The sequence below is a fragment of the Dendropsophus ebraccatus genome, chromosome 13 (assembly GCF_027789765.1).
Source record: "Dendropsophus ebraccatus isolate aDenEbr1 chromosome 13, aDenEbr1.pat, whole genome shotgun sequence".
Taxonomy (NCBI): domain Eukaryota; kingdom Metazoa; phylum Chordata; class Amphibia; order Anura; family Hylidae; genus Dendropsophus; species Dendropsophus ebraccatus.
In genome coordinates this window covers 54,364,412-54,389,579 of record NC_091466.1, presented here as the reverse complement: position 1 = coordinate 54,389,579, position 25,168 = coordinate 54,364,412, and the positions used below count along the sequence as shown (strand labels likewise).

General features: G+C 46.0%; 1 protein-coding gene across 3 annotated transcripts in view; it reads right to left on the bottom strand.

Annotated features, from left to right (window-relative positions):
- The window catches only part of EIF2AK4 (eukaryotic translation initiation factor 2 alpha kinase 4), a 69,885-nt gene that overhangs the window by 13,535 nt on the left and 31,182 nt on the right, over nucleotides 1–25,168 (bottom strand). For all 3 annotated transcript variants that reach the window (XR_011359466.1, XM_069949435.1, XM_069949437.1), the window contains 15 exons: nucleotides 24,210–24,289; nucleotides 23,911–24,012; nucleotides 22,845–22,895; nucleotides 22,491–22,727; nucleotides 22,288–22,363; nucleotides 17,136–17,257; nucleotides 15,180–15,229; nucleotides 14,602–14,770; nucleotides 13,417–13,533; nucleotides 12,661–12,726; nucleotides 10,464–10,640; nucleotides 9,104–9,238; nucleotides 2,989–3,099; nucleotides 2,156–2,278; nucleotides 1,638–1,724 (listed from right to left, as the gene is read on the bottom strand). Coding sequence is in view for 2 of the 3 variants with exons in the window: in XM_069949435.1 (XP_069805536.1) it covers nucleotides 1,638–1,724; nucleotides 2,156–2,278; nucleotides 2,989–3,099; nucleotides 9,104–9,238; nucleotides 10,464–10,640; nucleotides 12,661–12,726; nucleotides 13,417–13,533; nucleotides 14,602–14,770; nucleotides 15,180–15,229; nucleotides 17,136–17,257; nucleotides 22,288–22,363; nucleotides 22,491–22,727; nucleotides 22,845–22,895; nucleotides 23,911–24,012; nucleotides 24,210–24,289 (1,703 nt within the window). In the remaining variant the exon portion in view is untranslated. The remainder of the gene's footprint in view (nucleotides 1–1,637; nucleotides 1,725–2,155; nucleotides 2,279–2,988; nucleotides 3,100–9,103; nucleotides 9,239–10,463; nucleotides 10,641–12,660; nucleotides 12,727–13,416; nucleotides 13,534–14,601; nucleotides 14,771–15,179; nucleotides 15,230–17,135; nucleotides 17,258–22,287; nucleotides 22,364–22,490; nucleotides 22,728–22,844; nucleotides 22,896–23,910; nucleotides 24,013–24,209; nucleotides 24,290–25,168) is intronic.

The following is a 25,168-nucleotide window of genomic DNA, read 5'->3' as shown; positions in this document are numbered from 1 at the left end:
AGCCATAGCACACTGAAGAAAAACACACAATCTTCTCCCAGAGAGGAAACACCACACTGAGGACAGAGGTTACTGCTGCACTACTTATGTCTCCTCCTCCTCTATATTACACAGGATATCCTCATAGTACACTGCTGCTCATATACAGTCATCAGGCATCCAGGAAGAGACCAGCACAGATCTCCCCCCACACAAGTGGCTTACAACTTTTCCCCGACCATACCTATCTAATAGGGACAGTGTACACACATACATACATATATATACGGATTATCGGAACTTCGGCATCTTCATTATGCACTGTGACCTCCAAAACGGTTAAATCACTGTGCTACTGTACAGCTGTATTAATATAGTAGCGCAAAGATTTATCTATTTTTGATCTCACAGCATCATAATGAATGATGATGTCTGGAGTTCAGTACAGTGTGTCAGTATGGTAGCCAGGAAATTTTACTGCTTCGGAGCAGTCCCTTCTGCAGCATAGAGTCCATGCATGGACCATGTGAATGTAGCCTCAGGCCTCATTCACACCTTCGTACAATCCCATAGGCTTCTATGGCCCTATTCACACATCTGTAATTTTACAAAACCTTGTCTGGCCCCTGACACCCCAATATTCCATAGGATCGTCTATAATCTGTGGGCATTAGGAGTAACATCCGCAAAAAAATATGATTCCGTAATTCTAGCAAGTATTATTTTGACCATTTCTCCTGCTTTACAAGTACTTTCTGCTTTTACGCATCTGCAAAAAATATGGACAAATACGGATGCATTTTTGCGGATCTCTGACTAAAAATTGCGGACATAATAAACAGTCTGGAAAAAAAGGAATGTGTAAATGTAGCCTAATTCCTTAATGGATTGGGAGTTTACCTTTGAAGAGTTTGTCAATTAAAAAAAATTTCAAAGGGGTTATCTACAAAAACATGGCCACTTTTCCCCCTCTCTTTTGTCCAAACTATGTTCCCTTGAAGTAAAAGAAGCTTAATTGCAAACCACACCTGAACTGGAGACAAGAGAGGGGCAAAAAAGGCCATGTTTTTGTAGCGATGGATAACCCCTTTAAACATTTCAACAATTTTGATTGGTCAGTATCTCTGGACCAAGACTCCCACCAATCTGTTGATCTAGCCCTGAACACTGTGTGACTGTGCTGCTCAATCTTTCCTGTTGCAAAAAAACTTCTAACATGTCATAGCAGCAGCAACAAGAGGGGTCTGGGTTCTGAAACCCCCTCAGAGCTAGAATGAACAATGTTCCCTTTATCTTCACACTGCTCGGCTATAACAGTCTACAAAATTGTACTGGAATTCTATTACTTCCAGCAGTACCTGAAGTCCCATAGCCCTCCCATTCAAACAGATAGAAGGCAGGATTCGGCACCAAGTCCGCACGGTTCTGCGCGGAATTTCGGTGCCGTTTCCGTAGTGTGAACGCTCTAAGGTTTAAATCTGACAGATTTTAGAACTTGAATGCCCTGATGTGTATCCTGGATGATGGTCAAATACTGCTAACAGATTAAGCTGCAATATCATGCCAGCATGCCCAGAATGTTTTTCCAGGACTGGCAATGACTCAAAACAACTGCTCATACATGTACATACAGTGTGCATCTCTTTAGCTTGAGTTACCTTGACGTGACTTCCTTCTTTATCAGACACAATAGCAGCAAAAGGAATCCCAGACAATCTGCAATGTTCCTGCAGCTCATCCTGCGACTGGGTAAGAAAGAGGAGTAAGGAATTATCCATAATAACAATATGCCATAACAGGCACTCATTTGCAATGCCTTTACCCAGCACGAAAAATTGAGGGCCCCAGGCTGCACGAACGATCCTTGCATTACTTGTGCAGCCCGGAAAAGTGACAGCACAGATATGCAAATATCTGTGCTGTCAGTTTCAAGATTACAAGCAGCAGTGTATGCTTACCATCTACACTGCTTTGATCCAAAATACAGGTCTCCTGTCTTCCAGCCACTGGCTGTATTTCACAGCCGGTGGCCAGAGGATGGGAGACCTGGATCCCAGATCACAAGCAGAGTGGCTGGTAAGTATACACTTCTGCTTGTGATGTTTAAACTGACAGGTATACCCCTCATCGGTACCATGGTCACTCACAGTGGGATAACACAATGGCTGCTACTTACCTCAGACCAGTCGTACATTATTTCAGCTGTAATGCCAGCAGTCCAAAGCTTCTGAATGATGCCGACAGCCCTGTTGACAGACATCTGGCCCGCACTCACAACCAGCAGGTCGCAGCTGCTCACCTGGAATAACATAGGCAAATAAATGCATGTAGGAGTCACCTGCTGTATACTTGTAGAGAATAAAAGCATATATTAAAACCTTACAGTGTATGCAGGGGGACATGGGATGAAGAGGAAAAGTGGCAAGATGAATTATTTGGCCGAGATGACAACCAGTGTCCACTGCGAAGGAGGGTTTGCTTGTTAACTATCCCCCATATCCTCTATGAGTCAGATTGGAAGTCACTAACAGTATCCCCCGCTCTTACAGATCCAGCCATGTATCAGCAGAGAAGGAGCTGTTGTCTCAAGAATAGTCCTTAACCAATTGTACTATGCTGCAGACCCTCCAGCCCTCAATATCATCTTGGCAGCATCTTATGTACAGAACATCCTTGTACTGGTTGTGATGCACCTTCACACTAAGGCTTTATTCACTCCTTGATATTACAGCTATACACAAAGCACAAGAATATGTATTATACCAGGAGGCAGCTTTCAAGAAACATCTCCTCTCTGCAATTGCCTGTTTGGTTGCTAGATATATAGGGCTCTAATAAGGATATGTAATACAGTACTGTGAACAGAGATCATGCACACAGTATGTATCACCATATGGCACTGTATTACAGAGGTGTTCTCTCCTACAAACACTTCTAGGTGAGAACAAGTTGAATTTATGTCTCTTTATCATGTTATTTACAGTGAATACAAAGCTTAACATTACTTACATTTTCATCCTCGCTGGAGAGTGCAGCAGAGATCTTGTCTATAGCTATGCTAACGCCGACAGCACAGGGCAGGGCAAAGGATCCGGCCTGAGGTCCTCGGAACTGTGAAATCTGAACACAGACATAAGTATCAGCTATTACACATTGTCAACAGAACAGAGAATTCATACAGGGATAGTAATGGATGGATGCATATGAAACAAGCTTACGCACATTGTAAACTGATGTACCATGCAGAAAACGGAATAGCAATGCAGAGCTATACAGGAGACCACAATACCATCAGCCCCTGTTCTCAGCGATACCTCAAGGACTCACATACTATAGCCAATGAAGTGCGATTAGACACCAGAATATCTTTAGAGTACACTAATTCCGGGAATCTCGCTAACGCAGAATGCAACTTAACTCCGCGCCAAACTACATCCCACTGTCTTACACCAAAGTTTACAAAGTGGATTTGTACATTTGTTAAAAAATTGACTTGTTTCTGCATGGACTCCTGGGGGTTGGGGGTGCCAGGAGTCCAGGACACAGGTTAGCCCTGGACATGCCCATGTCCAAACCAACAGCAACATCCATGTCTAAAATCCAGTGCTATGCCCTTAGACTTACAGATAACTGATGGATTTTTCCAATGCGACCTTACACAATTTGAGGGAGAGGGCAAATTCCACAAGACAGAAATAAAAATGGTAAAGGCTGATGGGACTCCCGAAAGAGCATTGTCTAAAACAGGGGTGGGGAACCTTTTCCATGTCGAGGGCCGGTCGGGCATTAATAAAATCATTCGAGGGCCGCATACCGTGCGCGGCAGTTAGTAGCGGGGGTTTGCAGCACCCAGGACAAGGCATAGTATTGTTCCCCTAGTGCCCCTGCTATTGTAGTTAACCCCCAGTGATGCCCCTTGTAGTCTAGTTAACCCCCAAGTCATGTCCCTGGTAGCCTAGTTAACCCCCATCAGTCATGTCCCTGGTAGCCTAGTTATTCCCCCCCCATCAGTCATGTCTCTGGTAGCCTAGTTGTCCCCCCCATCAGTCATGTCCCTGGTAGCCTAGTTATTCCCCCCCCATCAGTCATGTCCCTGGTAGCCTAGTTATTCTCCCCCCCCCCCATCAGTCATGTCCCTGGTAGCCTAGTTATTCCCCCCCCCATCAGTCATGTCTCTGGTAGCCTAGTTATCCCCCCCCCCATCAGTCATGTCCCTGGTAGCCTAGTTGTCCCCCCCCATCAGTCATGTCCCTGGTAGCCTAGTTGTCCCCCCCCATCAGTCATGTCCCTGGTAGCCTAGTTGTCCCCCCCCCCCCATCAGTCATGTCCCTGGTAGCCTAGTTGTCCCCCCCATCAGTCATGTCCCTGGTAGCCTAGTTGTCCCCCCCCCATCAGTCATGTCCCTGGTAGCCTAGTTGTCCCCCCCCCATCAGTCATGTCCCTGGTAGCCTAGTTGTCCCCCCCATCAGTCATGTCCCCGGTAGCCTAGTTATTCCCCCCCCATCAGTCATGTCCCTGGTAGCCTCGTTGTCCCCCCCCTCAGTCATGTCCCTGGTAGCCTAGTTATTCCCCCCCCCCCATCAGTCATGTCCCTGGTAGCCTAGTTATTCCCCCCCCCCCCATCAGGCATGTCCCTGGTAGCCTAGTTGTCCCCCCCCATCAGTCATGTCTCTGGTAGCCTAGTTATTCCCCCCCCCCCCCATCAGGCATGTCCCTGGTAGCCTAGTTATTCCTCCCCCCCCCCCCATCAGTCATGTCCCTGGTAGCCTAGTTGTCCCCCCCCCATCAGTCATGTCCCTGGTAGCCTAGTTGTCCCCCCCCCCCCCATCAGTCATGTCCCTGGTAGCCTAGTTGTCCCCCCCCCATCAGTCATGTCCCTGGTAGCCTAGTTGTCCCCCCCCCATCAGTCATGTCCCTGTTAGCCTAGTTGTCCCCCCCCATCAGTCATGTCTCTGGTAGCCTAGTTATTCCCCCCCCCCCCATCAGGCATGTCCCTGGTAGCCTAGTTATTCCCCCCCCCCCATCAGTCATGTCCCTGGTAGCCTAGTTGTCCCCCCCCCCCCCCCATCAGTCATGTCCCTGGTAGCCTAGTTGTCCCCCCCATCAGTCATGTCCCTGGTAGCCTAGTTGTCCCCCCCCCATCAGTCATGTCCCTGGTAGCCTAGTTGTCCCCCCCCCATCAGTCATGTCCCTGGTAGCCTAGTTGTCCCCCCCATCAGTCATGTCCCCGGTAGCCTAGTTATTCCCCCCCCATCAGTCATGTCCCTGGTAGCCTAGTTGTCCCCCCCATCAGTCATGTCCCTGGTAGCCTAGTTATTCCCCCCCCCCCATCAGTCATGTCCCTGGTAGCCTAGTTATTCCCCCCCCCCCATCAGGCATGTCCCTGGTAGCCTAGTTGTCCCCCCCCATCAGTCATGTCTCTGGTAGCCTAGTTATTCCCCCCCCCCCATCAGGCATGTCCCTGGTAGCCTAGTTATTCCTCCCCCCCCCCCATCAGTCATGTCCCTGGTAGCCTAGTTGTCCCCCCCCCCATCAGTCATGTCCCTGGTAGCCTAGTTGCCCCCCCCCCCCCCATCAGTCATGTCCCTGGTAGCCTAGTTGTCCCCCCCCCATCAGTCATGTCCCTGGTAGCCTAGTTGTCCCCCCCCCATCAGTCATGTCCCTGTTAGCCTAGTTGTCCCCCCCCATCAGTCATGTCTCTGGTAGCCTAGTTATTCCCCCCCCCATCAGGCATGTCCCTGGTAGCCTAGTTATTCCCCCCCCCCCATCAGTCATGTCCCTGGTAGCCTAGTTGTCCCCCCCCCCCATCAGTCATGTCCCTGGTAGCCTAGTTGTCCCCCCCCCCATCAGTCATGTCCCTGGTAGCCTAGTTGTCCCCCCCCCATCAGTCATGTCCCTGGTAGCCTAGTTGTCCCCCCCCATCAGTCATGTCCCTGGTAGCCTAGTTGTCCCCCCCCATCAGTCATGTCCCTGGTAGCCTAGTTATTCCCCCCCCCCCCATCAGTCATGTCTCTGGTAGCCTAGTTGTCCCCCCCCCATCAGTCATGTCCCTGGTAGCCTAGTTGTCCCCCCCCCCATCAGTCATGTCCCTGGTAGCCTAGTTGTCCCCCCATCAGTCATGTCCCTGGTAGCCTAGTTGTCCCCCCCCCATCAGTCATGTCCCTGGTAGCCTAGTTGTCCCCCCCCCCATCAGTCATGTCCCTGGTAGCCTAGTTGTCCCCCCCCATCAGTCATGTCCCTGGTAGCCTAGTTATTCCCCCCCCCCCCCATCAGGCATGTCCCTGGTAGCCTAGTTATTCCCCCCCCATCAGTCATGTCCCTGGTAGCCTAGTTGTCCCCCCCCCCCATCAGTCATGTCCCTGGGATCCTAGTTAACCCCCAAATAAAAAAATAAACATCCCACTCACCTTACCTCCGCTCCCACGCAGTCCAAGTCCTCTTCTCTCCCAGGTCCTCTGTGCCGGTCTTCTCCTGCAGGCGGCGCGCGATGAAATGACGTCATCGCGCGCGGCCCGCAAGAGAGTAAAGACACGCGCCGCTCTGCTGGGGAAGGAGCCGGCACAGACAGCATCCTCCGGTGTCCGCCAGCTGTCACAGACACCGGAGGATGCGGTGTATGCCGGCTTCTTCCCCAGCAGAGCGGCGCGCATCACAGGGGAGCTGCGGGCCGCATCGGGAGGTCTCAGGGGCCGGATGCGGCCCGCGGGCCGGAGGTTCCCCACCCCTGGTCTAAAACATGTACAAAAACTATGGATACTGGTTAAGGCTATGTTCATACAACGTAAGAGACAGGACATTCCGGTGCGGCTGGTCTCTGAAAAGATCATCCCGGCCAGTACTGCTGTACTGGCCGCATGATCTTTAGGGCCGCAAAAGTTCTGATGCAGACGCATCTGTGCAAGCCCGCATCAGAACTCCCCACAGCACACTATGGAGCATGTGGCCGGAGCCACACGTTCCATAGTGTGCACTGACAGGGTTTTTTGCAGCTGCTATTTAATTCATTGTTTGCGGTGCCACAAGGGATCCCGGCCAGAGCGTATACCATGTGTATACGCTCCGGACGGAATCCCATAGACGGCAAGGTAACGTATATTTTCGTAATAATCACGACCGTTCTTGCAGTGTGCAACAACGGCCGTAGTTTTATGAAAATATACGTAGTATGAACATGGCCTACAACTGCATGAAGAGGACTTCTAAAGCATGTCTCTCCCTAACGACATATGGTCATTATAAGTACAAGCAATGTCTCTATTCCCTATCTTCTTCTGGTGGATCATTGTCATTTCTACAGGACATGGATGACAAGTGAAAGCAGGTGGATGATGGATAGATAACATGGAGATTACACAAATGTCATTCCCTTAAAGGAGAAGTCCGGCCAAAATTATTTTTTTATATGTTATTACTTATGGAAAGTTATACAATTTTCTAATGTACATTAATTATGGGAAATGCTCCTATACTGCTATTTCCCTTAATTTAGTGTATCAGGAAGTGTTAGAATTATCTCTGAAGCAGTGACGTCACGACGAAAGGTGTAATTCCTATGGAGTGTCCAGCAGGGGGCGCTCTATATATAGAAGTCAATGAGTACCCTTGACTTCTATATATAGTGCGCCCCTGCTGGACACTCCATAGGAATTACAGTGTATGTAATGTAATGTTATGCACTGTACTTTTGTGACTTCATGAATACATTTATGGAATACTTTGGGGAGCAGGTGTCCTTGCTCCCCAAAGTATCCCATGAATGTATTCAATGAATACATTTGCTGGGCACCGAGCAGGGAGGGAGAGAAGTGCTATCTACCTCCCTCCTCCCTCCCTGCTCGGTGCTGGGAACATATACAAAGTACTACTCCCCCATTATCTTCAGATGTGCTATCCCTATCAGACCTGTGCTATCCCTATCACCGCCCGCGCCGCCGCTCACACAGGGGCTGCTTTTCATGCCCCCCGCCGCACCGCTGATTCCCCGCCGCCCGCGTCACTCCTCACTACCCGCCCGCTCGCCCCGTTCCTCACACTATCTGGCCGCCGCTCTCTGCTCTTGCATGCCGGCCGCGTCAGCCCGCAATCACCCCGGCCAGGGACACCAGGAAGCGCCGTGCTCCCGGCCAGGGTGGGGGCGGGCTGACGCGGCCGGCATGCAAGAGCAGAGAACGGCGGCCAGATAGTGTGAGGAACGGGGCGTGCGAACGGGCGAGCGAACGAGCGGGAGGGCAGTGAGGAGCGACGCGGGCGGCGGGGAATCAGCGGCGCGATAGTAAGTTTGAAGCCGGGAGGAGGAGGGGGAGCAGCGGGGGGCATGAAAAGCAGCCCCTGTGTGAGCGGCGGTGATAGGGATAGCAAAAGGTACTACTCCCCCATTATCTCCAGATAATGGGGGAGTAGTACTTTGTATATGTTCCCAGCACCGAGCAGGGAGGGAGGGGGGAGGTAGATAGCACCTCTCTCCCTCCCTGCTCGGTGCCCAGCAAATGTATTCATTGAATACATTTATGGGATACTTTGGGGAGCAAGGACACTTGCTCCCCAAAGTATTCCATAAATGTATTCATGAAGTCACAAAAGTACAGTGCATAACATTACATACACTGTAATTCCTATGGAGTGTCGTGTCCAGCAGGGGCGCACTATATATATAGAAGTCAATGGTACTCATTGACTTCTATATATAGAGCGCCACCTGCTGGACACTCCATAGGAATTACACCGTTGGTCGTGACGTCACTGCTTCAGAGATAATTCTAACACTTCCTGATACACTAAATTAAGGGAAATAACAGTATATGAGCATTTCCCATAATTAATGTACATTAGAAAATTGTATAACTTTCCATAAGTAATAACATATGAAAAAATAATTTTGGCCGGACTTCTCCTTTAAATATAGAGTATATAGAGACAATTTAACAAAACTTTGTATAATAAATAGATTTGTTCCTCTTTCCTGTGGCGTCCGATATGACACAAGGGAAGTGAGCGTATGGCAGATAATAAGCACATGCTCTTACAACGTGTACGGCAATGCTCAGTACAAGACAAGGGATTATTTCCTCCACAGCTGTACACTGCCCAGTCCTGCTGTAAACCCTCCATTATACTCCAGGCTTACCAGATGGTCATATCGGCCCCCAGCTGCCAGGATCTCAGGAACCGTTCTCTGTCGGCGTTTGATGAATGCGACAAACTGAAAAACAATCCCGTTGTGCTGCTGCATCTTATAGACCAGACCGAAATTCACAACAATCTAAATAAAATGAAGTGGATAATGTAAGAAACATCAGACAAGCAGCTGCTGACACTCTAGATCTATGTGGATGTTTTACATTCTGATCATCATGTTCACATGTCCTTACAGATATAGGACTCTGAAGAGGAGGGGGCTCTCATCTCTCCATATAGTATAGTGGTTTTCTGTAACTAGAAATAAGCAGAACCCCAAAGAAGAAGAGAATGCATTTTCAGCAGACTTTCCAAGATTGCACAAAAAGACCTGATTATAGGCGTCCATACACATTAGATGAATGTGAGCCAAACCCGACTTGAGCAGGAGCAGCCAATCTAATGTTAAAAGGGAACGTCCAGACGCTGTCAATCCAATCCAACTATTTCACTTCATTATAGTGAAAGTATATAAAGTGAATGACGTTTAGATGCCGGGGGGAGTGAATCTTACCGCAGTGCCCTCGCTCTGGCTGTACAATGTAATTTTGCCACCATAGACACTTAAGCCAAATCCACACGTTCCGTACACAAATCGGAACTCCCAGCATCATCTTCATAATGATGCTGTAAGCTCTGAAACTCTAAGCACTCGTAATCTCTTAATTATGGCCTATCCTGTGGAATAGCAATTCCCCTTTAAGAATGAGACACTTAAGGCTCCTGTCTGAATGGAGTAGCAGTACACATATAGACAAGAAACAGAGCGACAGTCAAATAAGAATACTAAAGATAGCCGAATGCAGCACTGTAAATATGAAGTGTCCAATGTGACTAAATCCGATTGCAGTCTTCCCCAACCAGTGGTCTCCCTCCTGTCACAAGTGAATTATTGTTTAGTAAAGTTTTGAGGAGAAAAGATACGGAGGATAAATGCAATAAAATTACCAATAATCTTGAAATAATAAAAGTTTGCATTGGGCAATGCACTAGACCAGGGGTTTCAAACTTAGGCCCTCCAGCTGTTGCAAAACAACAATTCCCATCATGCTTGGGCAGCCAAAGCTTTAGCTTTGGCTGTCCAGGCATGATGGGAATTGTGGTTTTGTAACAGCTGGAGGGCCGCAGGTTTGACAAGTGTGCACTAGACCATCTAAAATCCAACAGTAACTCTGCACCTAATAATGCCCTCTAAAACCATAGACTACATTGAGGTCAATAGACATTCAGATTTCCTTACCTACAATGTCACAGAAAGGAAATGCCCAATGACATGGTAAAGGACAGATGTCTAAAATCTTATCTCTAACCTGAAGCTTTATGTTCATCTTTTTGACCAATCCAATAATTTCCTCCAGGTCTTTTAGGCCTTGCTTGGCCAACACGCCAACTGCTGACTTCTGCTTGGTCAGTGAAGCCATCATGGCCGCCATCTCCTGAAGCTCTCCTTTCTGCTCAATATACTTATAAAGGCGATTCAGCTGAAACTGAAAAGATTACAAAATGGAATGATTTGAAATTCTGACACTAACACATATATACAGAATTTACAAAAAAAAATATATGTTATCACACATATACATTATAATTTTATATACATATATATACACACACACACACACATACACAAACACTGATATAGGTGTCTAATAAATCATTCAAATTAGCGTGTCATCACTACGAGGGTAAATGTAAGGACTACCAATGTTTTATCTGACAATTTGCCACTATGGTTTGCAGGAATGACTCCTCACCAACATGCATGATCTGATCAGATGGGCGAACAAATTTAGGTCAATTTTACTTAAAGGAGAAGTCCGGCCAAAATTAATTTTTTATATGTTATTACTGATGGAAAGCTATACAATTTTCTAATGTACATTAATTATGGGAAATGCTCCTATACTGCTATTTCCCTTAATTTAGTGTATCAGGAAGTGTTAGAATTCTCTCTGAAGCAGTGACGTCGCGACGAATGGTGTAATTCCTATGGAGTGTCCAGCAGGGGGCGCTCTATATATAGAAGTCAATGAGTACCATTGACTTCTATATATAGTGCGCCCCTGCTGGACACTCCATTGGAATTACAATGGATGTGTGTATGTAATGTAATGTCCTGTACTTTGATATTGAATACATTTATGGAATTCTTTGGGGAGTAAGTGTCCTTGCTCCCCAAAGTATCCCATAAATGTATTCAATGAATACATTTGCAGGGCACCGAGCAGGGAGGGAGAGAGGTGCCATCTACCTCCCCCCTCCTTGCTCGGTGCTGGGAACATATACACAGTACTACTCCCCCATTATCTGCAGATAATGGGGGAGTAGTACCTGTGCTATCTATCGCCGCCCGCGCCGCCGCCGCTCATAGAGGTGCCGCTCTGCCGCCGCCGCTTACAGAAGTGCCGCCCGCTCCGCCGCCGCTCACAGAAGTGCCCCCTCCTCCTCCGCTCCCCCCCTCCTCCCGCCATGAAACACTATGGCCGCGCTGACTCCCCGCCGCTGACTCCCGGCCGCCACTCACATTATCCGGCCAGCCGCTGCTCTGTACCTGCAGGCCGGCCGCGTCAGCCCTCACCCACCCCGGCCGGGAGCACCAGGAGCGCCGTGCTCCCAGCCGGGGTGGGTGAGGGCTGACGCGGCACTTCTGTGAGCGGCGGCGGAGCGGGCGGCACTTTTGTGAGCGGCGGCGGAGCGGGTGCCACTTCTGTAAGCGGCAGCGCGGCACCTCTATGAGCGGCGGCAGCGCGGGCGGCGATAGATAGCACAGGTACTACTCCCCCATTATCTGCAGATAATGGGGGAGTAGTACTGTGTATATGTTCCCAGCACCGAGCAAGGAAGGGGGAGATAGATGGCACTTCTCTCCCTCCCTGCTCGGTGCCCTGCAAATGTATTCATTGAATACATTTATGGGATACTTTGGGGAGCAAGTACACTTACTCCCCAACGTATTCCATAAATGTATTCAATATCAAAGTACAGTACATTACATACACACATCCATTGTAATTCCAATGGAAAGTCCAGCAGGGGAGCACTATATATAGAAGTCAATGGTACTCATTGACTTCTATATATAGAGCGCCCCCTGCTGGACACTCCATAGGAATTACACATTTCATCGTGACGTCACTGCTTCAGAGATAATTCTAACACTTCCTGATACACTAAATTAAGTGAAATAGCAGTATAGGAGCATTTCCCATAATAAATGTACATTAGAAAATTGTATAACTTTACATCAGTAATAACATATAAAAAATAAATTTTGGCCGGACTTCTCCTTTAAGCATAAAGCAGAAGAAATGCACCCATATTATGCTTATGTGAGTTGGCCTTACTGGCATAGAAAGCTTCCAATTAGTGGAACAAAGGATTGAACATATTGAAAACCAACAAAGTCTGATCCTTGGTGTTCAGTTATATCCCTGAACATAAGATATGTGTATCCTGGGGAGCTTACAGCAGCAGCGTACAGCATTTACTTGGAGGTGTTGTACTTACATTGTTCTGTGACAGCGAGAGGTTACAAAACTTGGCTTCCACTTCCCTTTTAGTAAGTTTATCAATCTGAAGAAGTTAATGAAGCTATGGTGAGTATCAGATGTACACATTGACATTATATTATATAGTGGTGCCTTGGATTACGAGCACAATTCGTTCCGGGACCGTGCATGAAGGAATGAGCAGGGCAGATGTGGGCACAGTATAGCAGCACTCTCTGTCCGGGGAGAGAGGAGTTAAAGCTATGGAGAGATTACCCCCACAGTCCTGTCCCCTGATGTAAGCCCCAGCCTGAAGTGGATCTGCTATGATTTGGAAGGTGAGGGAGACTTCCTGGGTCAGAGTACAGTGATGTAGACCCCGCTATGCAGACCATGCCCCTCCTCCACTCGCGCTCCCACCCAGAACATGGAGCTCTTAAACCAAAGCAATGCTCTTAAACCAAGTCACAATTTTGAAAAACTGTGAGCTCTTAAACCAAAATGCTCTTAAACCAAGTTACTCTTAAACCAAGGTACCACTGTATGTGTATATATATATATATATATATATATATATATATATATATATATGCCATTATTAATAATAATATTCTATATACACACACGTACATACATATATACAAGAGCTACAGAGAAATACAAATTTAGGTGGACACTGCCCCCTGCTGGACTTTATTTTTGAATACTTATCAGATCTTGCATACAGTGTTTTATGGGTAAACCCATACTATAAATAAACATGACAAATACATACCATGGCGTCATATAAAATGTTGTACACTTGCATAAGTTTGTCTTCAGGCACGCCGCAATGGAGTAAAATGGCTTTTAATAAAGAAGTGTGGTTTATGTAAATACTGTAATTTCTCTCCTATAAAATAAATGATATTGTCAGAATTAGCCCAATGAGCGGGAATAAACCACCACATAAAAAAAAAACAAAAAACAACAACTTAAAAGCAATTGATCTCGGCTTCTGGGCCGCCTGAATGACGCCAGCGAGAGGCGATCAGTAAGGGAATAATCCCCGGGAGGATTACAGCTTCATGCACTGCAATAAATTCTAATGGAACACAGATCTAGTAAGAGACCCTTTTACTACACGCGGAGATACTAATAAGAAAGACATCTGTTGTAAATTGGTAATGGAGTCTTGTACCAATTTTCACCATTAACCCCTTCAAAACAAAACTTACATTTTGGCGCTTAGGACCACATTGTTTGTAATTTTTAAATCCATATAGTTGTATATGGGCTTGTCTTTCTGAGCAACAGTGGTATTACAGCTCAGTTGAAGTGAATGGAGCAGAGTTGTTATACCACACACCGCCTGAGGATTAGCGTGATGCTTTTCTCATCCTGGACAACCACTTTTAAAGACTGCACAGCAAGGAAGGGGTTGTATTAAGCACTGAACTTCGGCTGAGATGAGAAGGAAGCCTTGATGATTTATCTTTTATGGACAGTGCAAATCCTTTGATAAAGTCTCGGTCACTTTCATACTGTTGAAGCTCCAATATATTATATATCAAGCCATCAATAAAACCAGCTTTATACTGCACTTAAGACCTCAAGGTGATTAAAAATATCTTTGCCATCAGGCATGTCTAAAGTTATTGAGAGTAGCAGGTTTTACTGCTAAGACCCGCTGCGATCTAGAGATATAGCCAGGGAGAGAGCGCGGTGGCTGTGCAATCCCCTCCCCGGCCGCTTGCTAATTCCTGCAGTCTAGTTTCATTATAGTACACAACTGTTGTAATAAGTGAGCAGCCGGGGAGTGGATCACACATCAGCTGCACTCTCTCCCCAGCTATATCTCCTGATCGCAGTGGGTCTTAGCAGTAAAACTCACTGCAATCAATAACACTTGTCATGCCAGATGACAGGTCAAACACTATTAGTAATGCTAAGTATTCTTTCAAATTATTATAAAACATACCTGTAAAACTGGAAACTCCTGGATAATCTCGTATATAGTGTACATTGTCTCTGTGACCGGCAAGTAGCTGTTGACAGATGATGTGATCACATCAAATGCGCATTCTGTAAGTTCCTTTGGGTGACAGCGGTTCAGTTTCCGAGGCCTAAATACTCGTTCAATACAGTATCTGAAATAAAAAAAATAAAAATAAAAAACACCAATAAGCCATAGTTCAGTACATAATACAATAATCTGTACAGTGCAGTAATATATATTCTGATATATTCTAGAAAATGAACCTGAAAGAAACTACTGCCTGAATCTACACTGGCATCCAATATGTCACTGATACAACAAATTACCAACAAACTAGTGAACTGCTGTCTCTGTGGTTTTAGATATAAAAAATTGCAATTCTATAGTAACAAATCCAAGTAAACTTTGACATATATAGCAGCTTTACACCTCATACACCATGGAATCATTACTGCTGCACAAGTATTTCTTATACAAGCAGCATGAGCAGATACACAATGAAATCCCTCAGTATGTGGTTTGTTAGGAGCATGCTGCTAATGTACAGTATATTGCCTTACCTTTTTAAGTTGGTTACATTGTTTCGTGCAACAAATCGTGCAAATGGAATCTAGTAGAAAAAGTTAGAGGGAACGTGTCATCAGAAGATTTCTTATTCTTTAAATAAAAGTTTTACGTTAAATATATTTTGTAAGAATTTTTGGTGACATTTTTTCTAATCTTCCATTTTTCTATCTATATCATAAAATCATCTTGAAATCCTGCAGTTCTCATTCTCACCACTAGGTTTAAAACTAAGCTTAAAGCGGCACTATCAGCAGGTTCTGCCAAGAGAACCTGCTGATATGCCGCAAGAGCCCTTTACCTTAGAAGTTGATAGCAGTTAGAACCGCTCCTCTTCACCTCTGCAATCTTCCTAAATTTGCTAATTGCCCCTATGCAAATTAGGGGCTGAAGAGCATTTCGGGCGTCGCCTGGGTCCGGGATCACCACTCCATCCCGCCCAGTCTGCCCCCTCCTGTGCCTCCCACTCCAGTTCAGTTCACCCAGCACAGCTTTCTCCCGTCCCGCCACCATCTGTACCGCGCCCCCTCCCCTCCAGTTCACACAGCACAGCCAGCATCCCTTCGTCCCTCTCAGCCCGCCCCCCTCCCATGCCGTATGACAGCCATTCAGGACCCCAGGACAGTAGGGTGCTCACTGCTATAGTTTGCATATAGCAGGAGTGTGATTAGCGCTGGAAGCCTGGGTTGAGCTGGATGGTAAAGCTCAGCCCAGGCTCCCAGCGCCGATTGCGTTCTTGCTATTTGCAAACTATAGCAGTGAGCAGCATACTTTCCTGGGCTCCTGAACGGCAGAAGAGTGTGCCCCGCACTGTCCCGGGCTGGGAGCAGGCTGTCAGCTCAGCTGCATGGGAGGGGGCAGGATGAGCTGGTGGGACAGTGCGAGGGACACTCTACTGCTGTTCAGGAGCCCAGGAAAGTATGCTGCTCACTGCTATAGTTTGCAAATAGGAAGAATGCGATCGGCACTGGAAGCCTGGGCTGAGCTTTACCATCCAGCTCACCCCAGTCTCCCAGCACTGATCACACTCCTGCTATATGCCAACTATAGCAGTGAGCACCACACAGTCCTGGGGTCCTGAAAGGCGGTCATACGGCATAAGAGGGGGCGAGCTGAGCTGGTTTTGCTGTGTGAACTGGACTGGAGGGGAGGCGGTGCGGTACAGATGGGGGCGGACTGGGCGGGACGGGAGGAGGCTGTGCTGGGTGAATTGAACTGGAGGTGGTGGCACAACAGGTTCTCTCGGCAAAACCTGCTGATAGTGCCGCTTTCATAGAAAAGCACACCTGAACTCGAGACAAGAGTGGTGCTGTACATGGAAGAAAGTGGCCATGTTTTTCTAATGCTGGACAATCCCTTTAAAACCATGCTTTCCTTTCCTACACTTAGGGAGGCATTTATTAAGTCCGGCGTTTTTTACGCCGGACGTAAAAATGCCCCCGCAGCTCCGGCGCTACGGAGATTTATGTAGAGGCGGACTGCCTCTACATAAATCCCGTGCGCGCCGTTGCGCACCGCCGAAAACCTACGCCAGCTGAGGACTGGAGTAGGTTTTCGGCGTACATTTTGGCGGAACGGATGATAAATCGCGCGGACTCTGAGTCCGCGCCCTCCGTTCCGCCCACTCTCCGCCCCTTTTCCGCCCCCTGGCGTACTCGGCGGAAAGTGCCGATTTGAGAATATTTTATTTGCAAATCCGCCATTTTTGCTTAAAAAAAGACGCAAATCGGCACTTTCCGCCAAAAATCATCCATTCGCCGGATGATACATGTGGCCCTAAGTCTTAATAGGCAAAAGAAGCAGAAAACATGACCACTTGATAGGACTACAAATGGTTTTGGAATAAGATTGTAGGGACCTTGGTTACTTTATACCTGTGCCCAAACATACACATACATACACTTAGACTAGTAGTAAATTTTAAGTCCTTTAAGTGCTGACACACTACTTACCCTGAGATTGTACGGCAGAGTCACAAGCATACCACTGTGGTCCATGAAACACGCAGATTCACCACTTTCTGACATCATCTTGCTTCGAGGCATTAACAGTGGTGTGTGTAACTTTACAGCTCCTAAACCAGAGTAACATAAGTGCAAGGTGACTTATTCCAGTTCACACTTTGTGCAATTCTTCTCACCACCAGCCCCAGTAAGGGTACTATTACACGGAACGATAATCGGCCCTATCTGGCCGATTATCGTTCCGTGTAATAAAGACAACGATCAGCCGATAATCGTTGTCATCGGCTGATCGTTCATATAGGTTCTGACCTATAATCACCAGGCGCCGACCGCGCACCTCTACGTGTAATAGCGGGGCGCGGCCGGCGCTGAAAATATGCAAAGAAGAATACATACCTATCCAGGTTGCAGGGCTCCTCTTCCTCTGTGCTTCTCACCGGGTCCCGCGCGCTCCGGCTTCACAGCAGCCTGTCTCAGCTGACAGGCCGCTAGGCAAATCACAGGCCAGGACCGCCGCGGCCAGTGATTCGCTGAGTGGCCTGTCAGCTGAGACAAGCCGCTGTGAAGCTGGAGCGAGCGGGACTCGGGGAGAAGCACAGAGGAAGAGGAGTCTTGCAGCCTGGATAGGTAATGTATACAGTTTAAACAAAGGTTGCAAGGACATCGGTAACAATGTCCATGCAGCCCTTGTTAAACGATTATCGGCCTGTGTAATAGGCCCAGCATACGAGCACCGATCTAGCAGATCTAGCAGGTATTATCGGGCCTCCATCGGCCCGTGTAATACCACCCTTAGTCATTCATTTTATAAAGTTTTGTAACTTTGTTTCTTTCTAAAACCAAATGTCAGGGTTCTTAAAGGGGTACTCCGGCTGGGGGGCTATTTTGGGATCTAGCTGGGGAGGAGGTGGCTGAGGGAAATGACGTCCACACACCTCCCCGGTTCCAGCGGCGGGTCCCATATCGGGGCTCTCCGGTGCACGGCTGCTTCCTGGTGTCTGACGCGGGCTCGAGATGTGACGTCATAAGTCCGCTCAGCCAGTCAGTGACAGAGGCGGGGCAAGGTGAGTGGACGTCGTTTCCCTCAGCCACCTCCTCTTCGGGTAGATCCCAAAATACCCCCCCTCCCCGCCGGAGTACCCCTTTAATGTGGTACTTCAAACAAATGGACATGGACAGAGGTGTCAGCAGAGAGCACTGTGTTTGACTGGAAAGAATACACCACATCCTGCAGGACATACAGCAGCTGATAAGTACTAGAAGCATGTAGTTTTCTTTAATTAGAAGTAATTTACAAATTGGTATAACTTTATTGTACCAGTAAATTGTGGTCAGATATTGACCTATTAGCGGCAGTAGTGAGACCATTTTCCCTCTTCTGGGGAGAGCCAATTTGTACAATTTTTCTCAGACAGCATTGCCTCTTAGACTTCATATACCAGCTGGATCTCCACACAGAGAACCATTGGCACCCAAGACTTTGAAACTGCAATATAACTAAATGGCAGGTAAACATTGGCTTATAAAGCAAATGCAAATATGCCGCCACATACTAAGCCTAAGCTCAGAGAACTAGATCTATTTCAACTTGTTATCCCCTTATCCTGGTCAGTGTGTGTGACTGTTGGGATCCTGAGACACAACCGATCTGTCTACAAATGAATACTGCTTGTGTGTTTGGCCAGCAGTCCATTCATTCTGTATACAGAAACTAAACATGCACTCAGAAATGCTTGGTGGCCCCATAGGGAATGAGTGGTGCGCAGTATCATTTCTGGGGTTGTATGGGGAAAGATATGACAGTAACGGACTGTGATTGGTAATAGGTAGGATAACATGAAGAAAGTTCCCATATTTACCACAGGGGTCCCTGAAGGCTGTATGGGGGAACTGATGGCAGGCTGTGATCACTCTCTCACCAATCCCTTTTAGTAACACAGAACCAAGTAGTAAAAGTATTCATGCTACTCCACATCTAACAAGCTCTACACCTACAATATTGAGGCTCATATAATTTGAAAGAAAAGCTCTAGTCCTAATATTCTAGATGCAATGGGGGAGATTTATCAAACATGGTGTGAAGTGAAACTGGCTCAGTGGCCCCTAGTAACCAATCAGATTCCACGTTGATGTAAAGCTTTATGCTAGGGTATTGGCCAATAGATTAAAAGGAGCTTTACAGGAATTGGTACACTCTGATCAGAAAGGTTTTGTCCCGGGTGCTCAGATAAAACATAGCATTAATATACTCTTCCATAATATGCAGGTGGGATCTGGGGGGGCTCCCACTTCATCCTGTCCTTGGATGCTGAGAAAGCTTTCGACAGGGTGGAGTGGGAATTCCTCTGGGCAGTATTGGGGAAAATGGGGATGGGAGATAAATTTGTGAAAATGGTTAAGTTGTTATATACAGAACCGGAGGCGGTGGTGACTGTGGACGGCCTTGTATCAGAAAAATTTAAGTTGGAAAGAGGTACAAGACAGGGATGTCCACTGTCCCCAATGCTGTTTATTCTGGCAATGGAGCCTTTAGCGGCAATGATTCGGGAGGATCCGGGGATAAGTGGATTTGGAGGTAAAGAGGTAAAGAGGATAAGATCAGTCTTTTTGTCGACGACATGCTGCTGTTCCTTGAAAAACCTGAATCTTCCTTAAATAAAATAATGAATATAATGACAGAATATGGGAACCTAGCAGGATTGAGAATAAATTGTGAAAAGACTATATTGATGCCTCTCTCGGGACCATGGGTAGATTACCCTGGGCCTCAGTATCTTAAGATTAGAGTATTGAAGAAGAATGAAGGCTTTAGATATTTGGGGGTTCAGGTGACAAAGAAAGTAGAACAATTTATAGAAAATAACTTAGTGCCAGTTATGAAAAGCTTAAGAGAAAAGACCTCCATATGGATAAAACTCATTAGGGCTAAATCTGATAGGATTATGTTGATCAAGTCGGTAATATTACCTAAACTGCTGCACCTCTTTAACGCCACTCCAGTATGGTTTGACGAACGCTCGTTAAAAAAAAATGGAACAATTATTAAATAATTTAATATGGGGAAGGAAAAGAATACAACTCCGACTTCAGAATTTTTGTTTGCCACGAGATAAGGGAGGATTTGGGGTTCCAGAACTGAGGTTATATTTTTTTAGCCGCACAACTACAGATATGGTGGGAAGGGAATGAAATATCCTTTATTCAATGGATACTAAAAACTAGGGGGAAGGAAGGTAGCATAATTAGAGAATTAGAGTCCGGGCATTTAGAAAAAGGAAAGTGGGATAGTTATCCAACAGTTAGGATGTGGACTAAAAGCTGGAGATATCTAAAAAAAGGTACTTAAAATAACGGGGGCAATTCATCAAACCCCACTGTGGGATAATAGCAATCTAGAGGAGATAGTTAAACTAAAGGATATTAGGCTTCTGAGAAAAGGGGGTATAGAGTATGTTCAAGATGCCTTCCGAGGAGGGGAAATTAGATCCTGGGCGGAGTTGCAGAAAGAATATTCCCTACAGGGCTCAGCGTGGTTGGAATATGGAAGGTTAAAATATGCCTATTTATCCTCTGGGAAAAACTATCTTTTTCTCGTGCAGGATCCCCCTGGAGTACTGACTTTGTTGGAGATGAATGATAAGAGGAAGGGACTAGCTAGACTATATGGGAAGTTGAGGGAGGAGATTTGTCAGGATATTTCTATAAAAAGTAGGGTAGTTGGGAAAGAGATTTGGGGAAATTTACAGAAGAATCCTGGCAAAGAATGTTGCAAAATATTAGATATGTATCCAAAACTAGTAATCATCAAATGATACACTCCCTCCTTCAAGATAAAGAAGAGAGATTCCCCTACCTGTGTTAGGTGTGGTGGAACCCCAGGGGATTGGTTACATATACTATGGAACTGCCCCCAGATAAGGGATTACTGGAGTGGAGTGGTGGAGGACATAGTAAAAAAAAAAACAACTTTCCTTTACCCCGGTTTTGGTAGAGGATTATATTCAAGTGGAAAAAAGAAATGACAGACTAAATTTATATAGGATGTTATTCTTAGCCAGATTACAAATAATTAGGAATTGGATGTCCCCTGGACCCCCAAGTGTTGTTGCCTGGAGGGAGGCTTGTAAATTATATGAAAGATATCAAAGTTAAATAGAGAAGTTCTGGATGAGATAAGTGGATAATGAGATGTGGAAGGACCCTATCTATGATAATGTGGAGACCTTTGCTCGGTGTAGATGGGGGGGAAAGGGGGGCGGGTTGTTTTGATTATTATGTATGTACTAATTTACTTGTTATTTTTTATTGAGGGGGGTTCTATATGTTAAAGGTTGGAGGAAATTTAGGATATGTGCTATTTGACTGGAAAAATTTGTTTATTTGCAAATAAAGATTATAAAAAAAAAAAAAAAAAAAACTAATCAGATTCCACCTTCCATTTTACAAAGAGTCTTTGAGAAATGTAAAGTGGAATCTGATTGGTTGCTAGGGGCCACTGAGCCAGTTTCACTTTACACCATGTTTGATAAATCTCCCCCAATGTATTATACTTCTGTATGGTGCGTTTACACATACAGGATTCACAGCAGATCTGAAGTTGCAGATTTGATTTGACTCTAATCTGGGCCATCAAATCTGCTGCAGTTCTGCTGTGGATCCTGTACGTGTGAACGCACCCTTAAAAGGGAAAAAAAAAAAAAAAAAAAAGAACGGGCAGGGAGTGGGAACATAATAAACAACCTGTACTTACCTGTGCCGGTCCCTGTGCCGCATCCTGCTCCTGGACCCCCACCGGGATTCTCCATCTCTATATTCCAGCTAATGGATGCCTCGCTCCGCCAGTCAGTGACTGGGGCAGGACATCCTCCCACATGGTGACATAATAGGAAATAGAGAGAAGATGACATCCGGTGGGGTCCAGGAGCTCCGTGATGCATGAGGACTGGTAAGTATAGGTTGTTTATTATGTCCCCCCACCCCCTGCCAGCCCTGTAGTTGAATTTGAACAGACTTCTTCTTTAAAACTTTGACAGTGAAAAAGGTTATAACATGCAAATTGATGTCTTTCATCTAAAATATCATCAATTGTCTAATGCCTTTAAGGTCCCCAATGAATGGGAAAGGAACAACCTGAACTTACCATGTCTTTTAAATACACGGCACACTGTCTCACAGACATGATGATGTATCCTGGCTGATCGGACAGAGAAACTACCCTGAAAAATAAAGAGATAAGTTCAAGCGAACTCATGGTCAGCATTTTGTGAAGTAGAAAACAAGTCAGTTTACAGGAAGGCATCGCTGACACTGAAGTGTCTATCATAGACAGTATACAAACTGTACCTTAAAAATGTCACTATCGTATGTGTAATCCATAGCGGGTGTAATACGCTGGGAAAATATCTGACTGATCATTGTACGGTATGCTTTTCCATCGATATTAGCCAATGTGTGATGGAGAACCTCATGGAGCTCAGACTCTTCTAGTTGTGGTGGTGGCAGGAGGTCACACTTCAGAAGCTCCATTGCTGTGGGCCGGGTTGCAGGATCATGGTTTAAGAGCCAGGTGATGACTTTTCTCTGCAAAGTATATAATGTCCCATTGATTAAAATAAAAGTGAAATTAAACACTGAAAAGGCATGACCACAATATACTATGTCTGTAAGCTGTACATGTAACATGTCTCAATACTGCACCTGCTTCTCAGTCTCTGGCGTCTCAAAGTCATTCGGAAAAATTATGGAAGGCTGGAAGAAAAGAAATAGTTATTTTTGCTTTCCCTAGAACCACATGCACAAAATCTATATTTAAAAAAAATAGTCACCTCGTACGTGTTTTGCTTTCCTAATCCTGATCGGTGGTTCAGTTTTGGGCCTAAAATCGTCGGGCGCCGGCTGCGCATCCATATGTTTAACAGTGATGCACGGCTTATGATTGCCCAAACACCTGATACCTTACCTCTCCCCACTCCCGGTCTTCTCTCCTGTGCTCCGTAGCTTCCCAGCCCAGGCGGCTGCAGCATCTGAGCATATTGTCAGCTGACAGGCCTCTCAGCCAATCACAAGCCACAGCGATCCTGTCCCGTTACTGGCTAAACGGCCTGTCAGCCGACAGGCTGGTCAGATGCTGCTGCTGCAGTCGCCGGGTCCGGGAAGCGTCGGAGCACAGGAGATAAGATCGAGAGCGGGGAGAGGTAAGGTATCAGATGTTTGTGCAAGGGCTGCATGAACATCGCTAACAATGTCCATGCAGCCCTTGCTGCCTGATTATCTAATAGGTCCAGTAAACAAGCACCGATCTGCCCATGTAAAAGGACCCTTCTAAATGAGCCTGTCTCCTGCAAGTCAAATCAAACAGGGAGCTAGGGAGTGAAGCGCACATCAGTATACTTTCTCCTGGCTATATCTACCCATCATTAAAGGTCTCATCTGTAAGACATGTCAAAAGTTTTCTTTACAGTGTCGCATAAATGGAAAATCCTGGCAAAAGCTGAAGAGGCTACTGCTCGGTAAACATGTTTTGTAACCCACCTCCCAAGATCCTCCATCATCCACTAGCAGATCTTACACTTGCACTCCAGAATAAGTGCAGGCATCAGGAGAGGCCTACAACCGTGAGCTGTAAAGAACCTAACTAGTTGGCTTGGAGCTAGAACTAAAAGGCTGCCAAAGTATAAGGAAAATGTTAGCAACCACAACATACATAACATACACTGTATACAATAACATACATAATACACACTGTATACACAATTTAGGATACCTGTCTCAGCATGCTCAATACTGAAATCCTTTCAGAGCTCGTGTCCATAGGTCTATAAGACATCTCAAACAGTATTATTCCCAAGCTGAACAGGTCAACTTTCTGGACAAAGAAGAAAATACTAGAATCAGTACTAGACAATAGCCGAATGCCATGCAGAGGTTTAGTGACAAAAAGTCAAATGTATAGTGCTGTATATATTGATAGAAGAGTGATCCCACAGTAACCCTACTATAGTAACTACTATACATCCACTATTGCATTCTATGAGATTAAACAAACCTTGTCATCTGCATTACCTGATTATAGGAAGCTTTGGTGTTCCCCTGGACTTCTGGACTCACATACAAGGCTGTGCCCACCATGCCTGTGAGTTTTCCTGGAACAAAAAACAAATAAATTATAATGCAACTATAGAATACATTGTGTTACATAAAACTATAAAACACTTTAAAAAGAAACAGTTTTGCTGGTCAGTCACTGGTCAGTGTAGACATGAAATATTGTGTCTGGGGAACCTGAATATAAGGATACAGCTGAACTGGAGAGGGTGCAAAGAAGGGCGGACAAGGGTGATAGAGGGGTATTCCACTCAAACATAACTTTTCATATACTATAGTACCTCTTTTCTCGAACTTAATTGGTTCAGGAGGGCAGTTTGAGAACCTAGCAGTGTCTTCCCATAGGAAATAATGTAAATGTGTTTAATTGGTTCCAGGACCCACTAATAATTACCTACAGTAACCATGTATTACATTGTACAGTGCCCAGTGTAATCTCTACAGTACAGTACAGAACAGCCCTATATATTGTACAGGACATTATACACAAGAAACATTCAACAAAACCAGGAATTATAGTACAGTAGTCACTAACTCCCCACTTATCCTTTAGAGTCCCCCCACCATATCTCAGCATTGTAACAGATGGGAGATGGTGGTGCACGAACTGTACTACTACTGTACTGTATATGCTCTCCAGCAGTCTTATACAGTACAGGATGGGAGATGGTGGTGCACTGACTGTACTACTACTGGGCTGTATATGCTCTCCAGCAGTCTTATACAGTACAGGATGGGAGATGGTGGTGCACTGACTGTACTACTACTGGGCTGTATATGCTCTCCAGCAGTCTTATACAGTACAGGATGGGAGATGGTGGTGCACTGATTGTACTCAGTGGCGGTCTTTGCCATCAAGCACCCCAAGCGATCGCTTGGGGCCCCCAACATCCAGGGGGGCCCCCACGCCCCGCTCT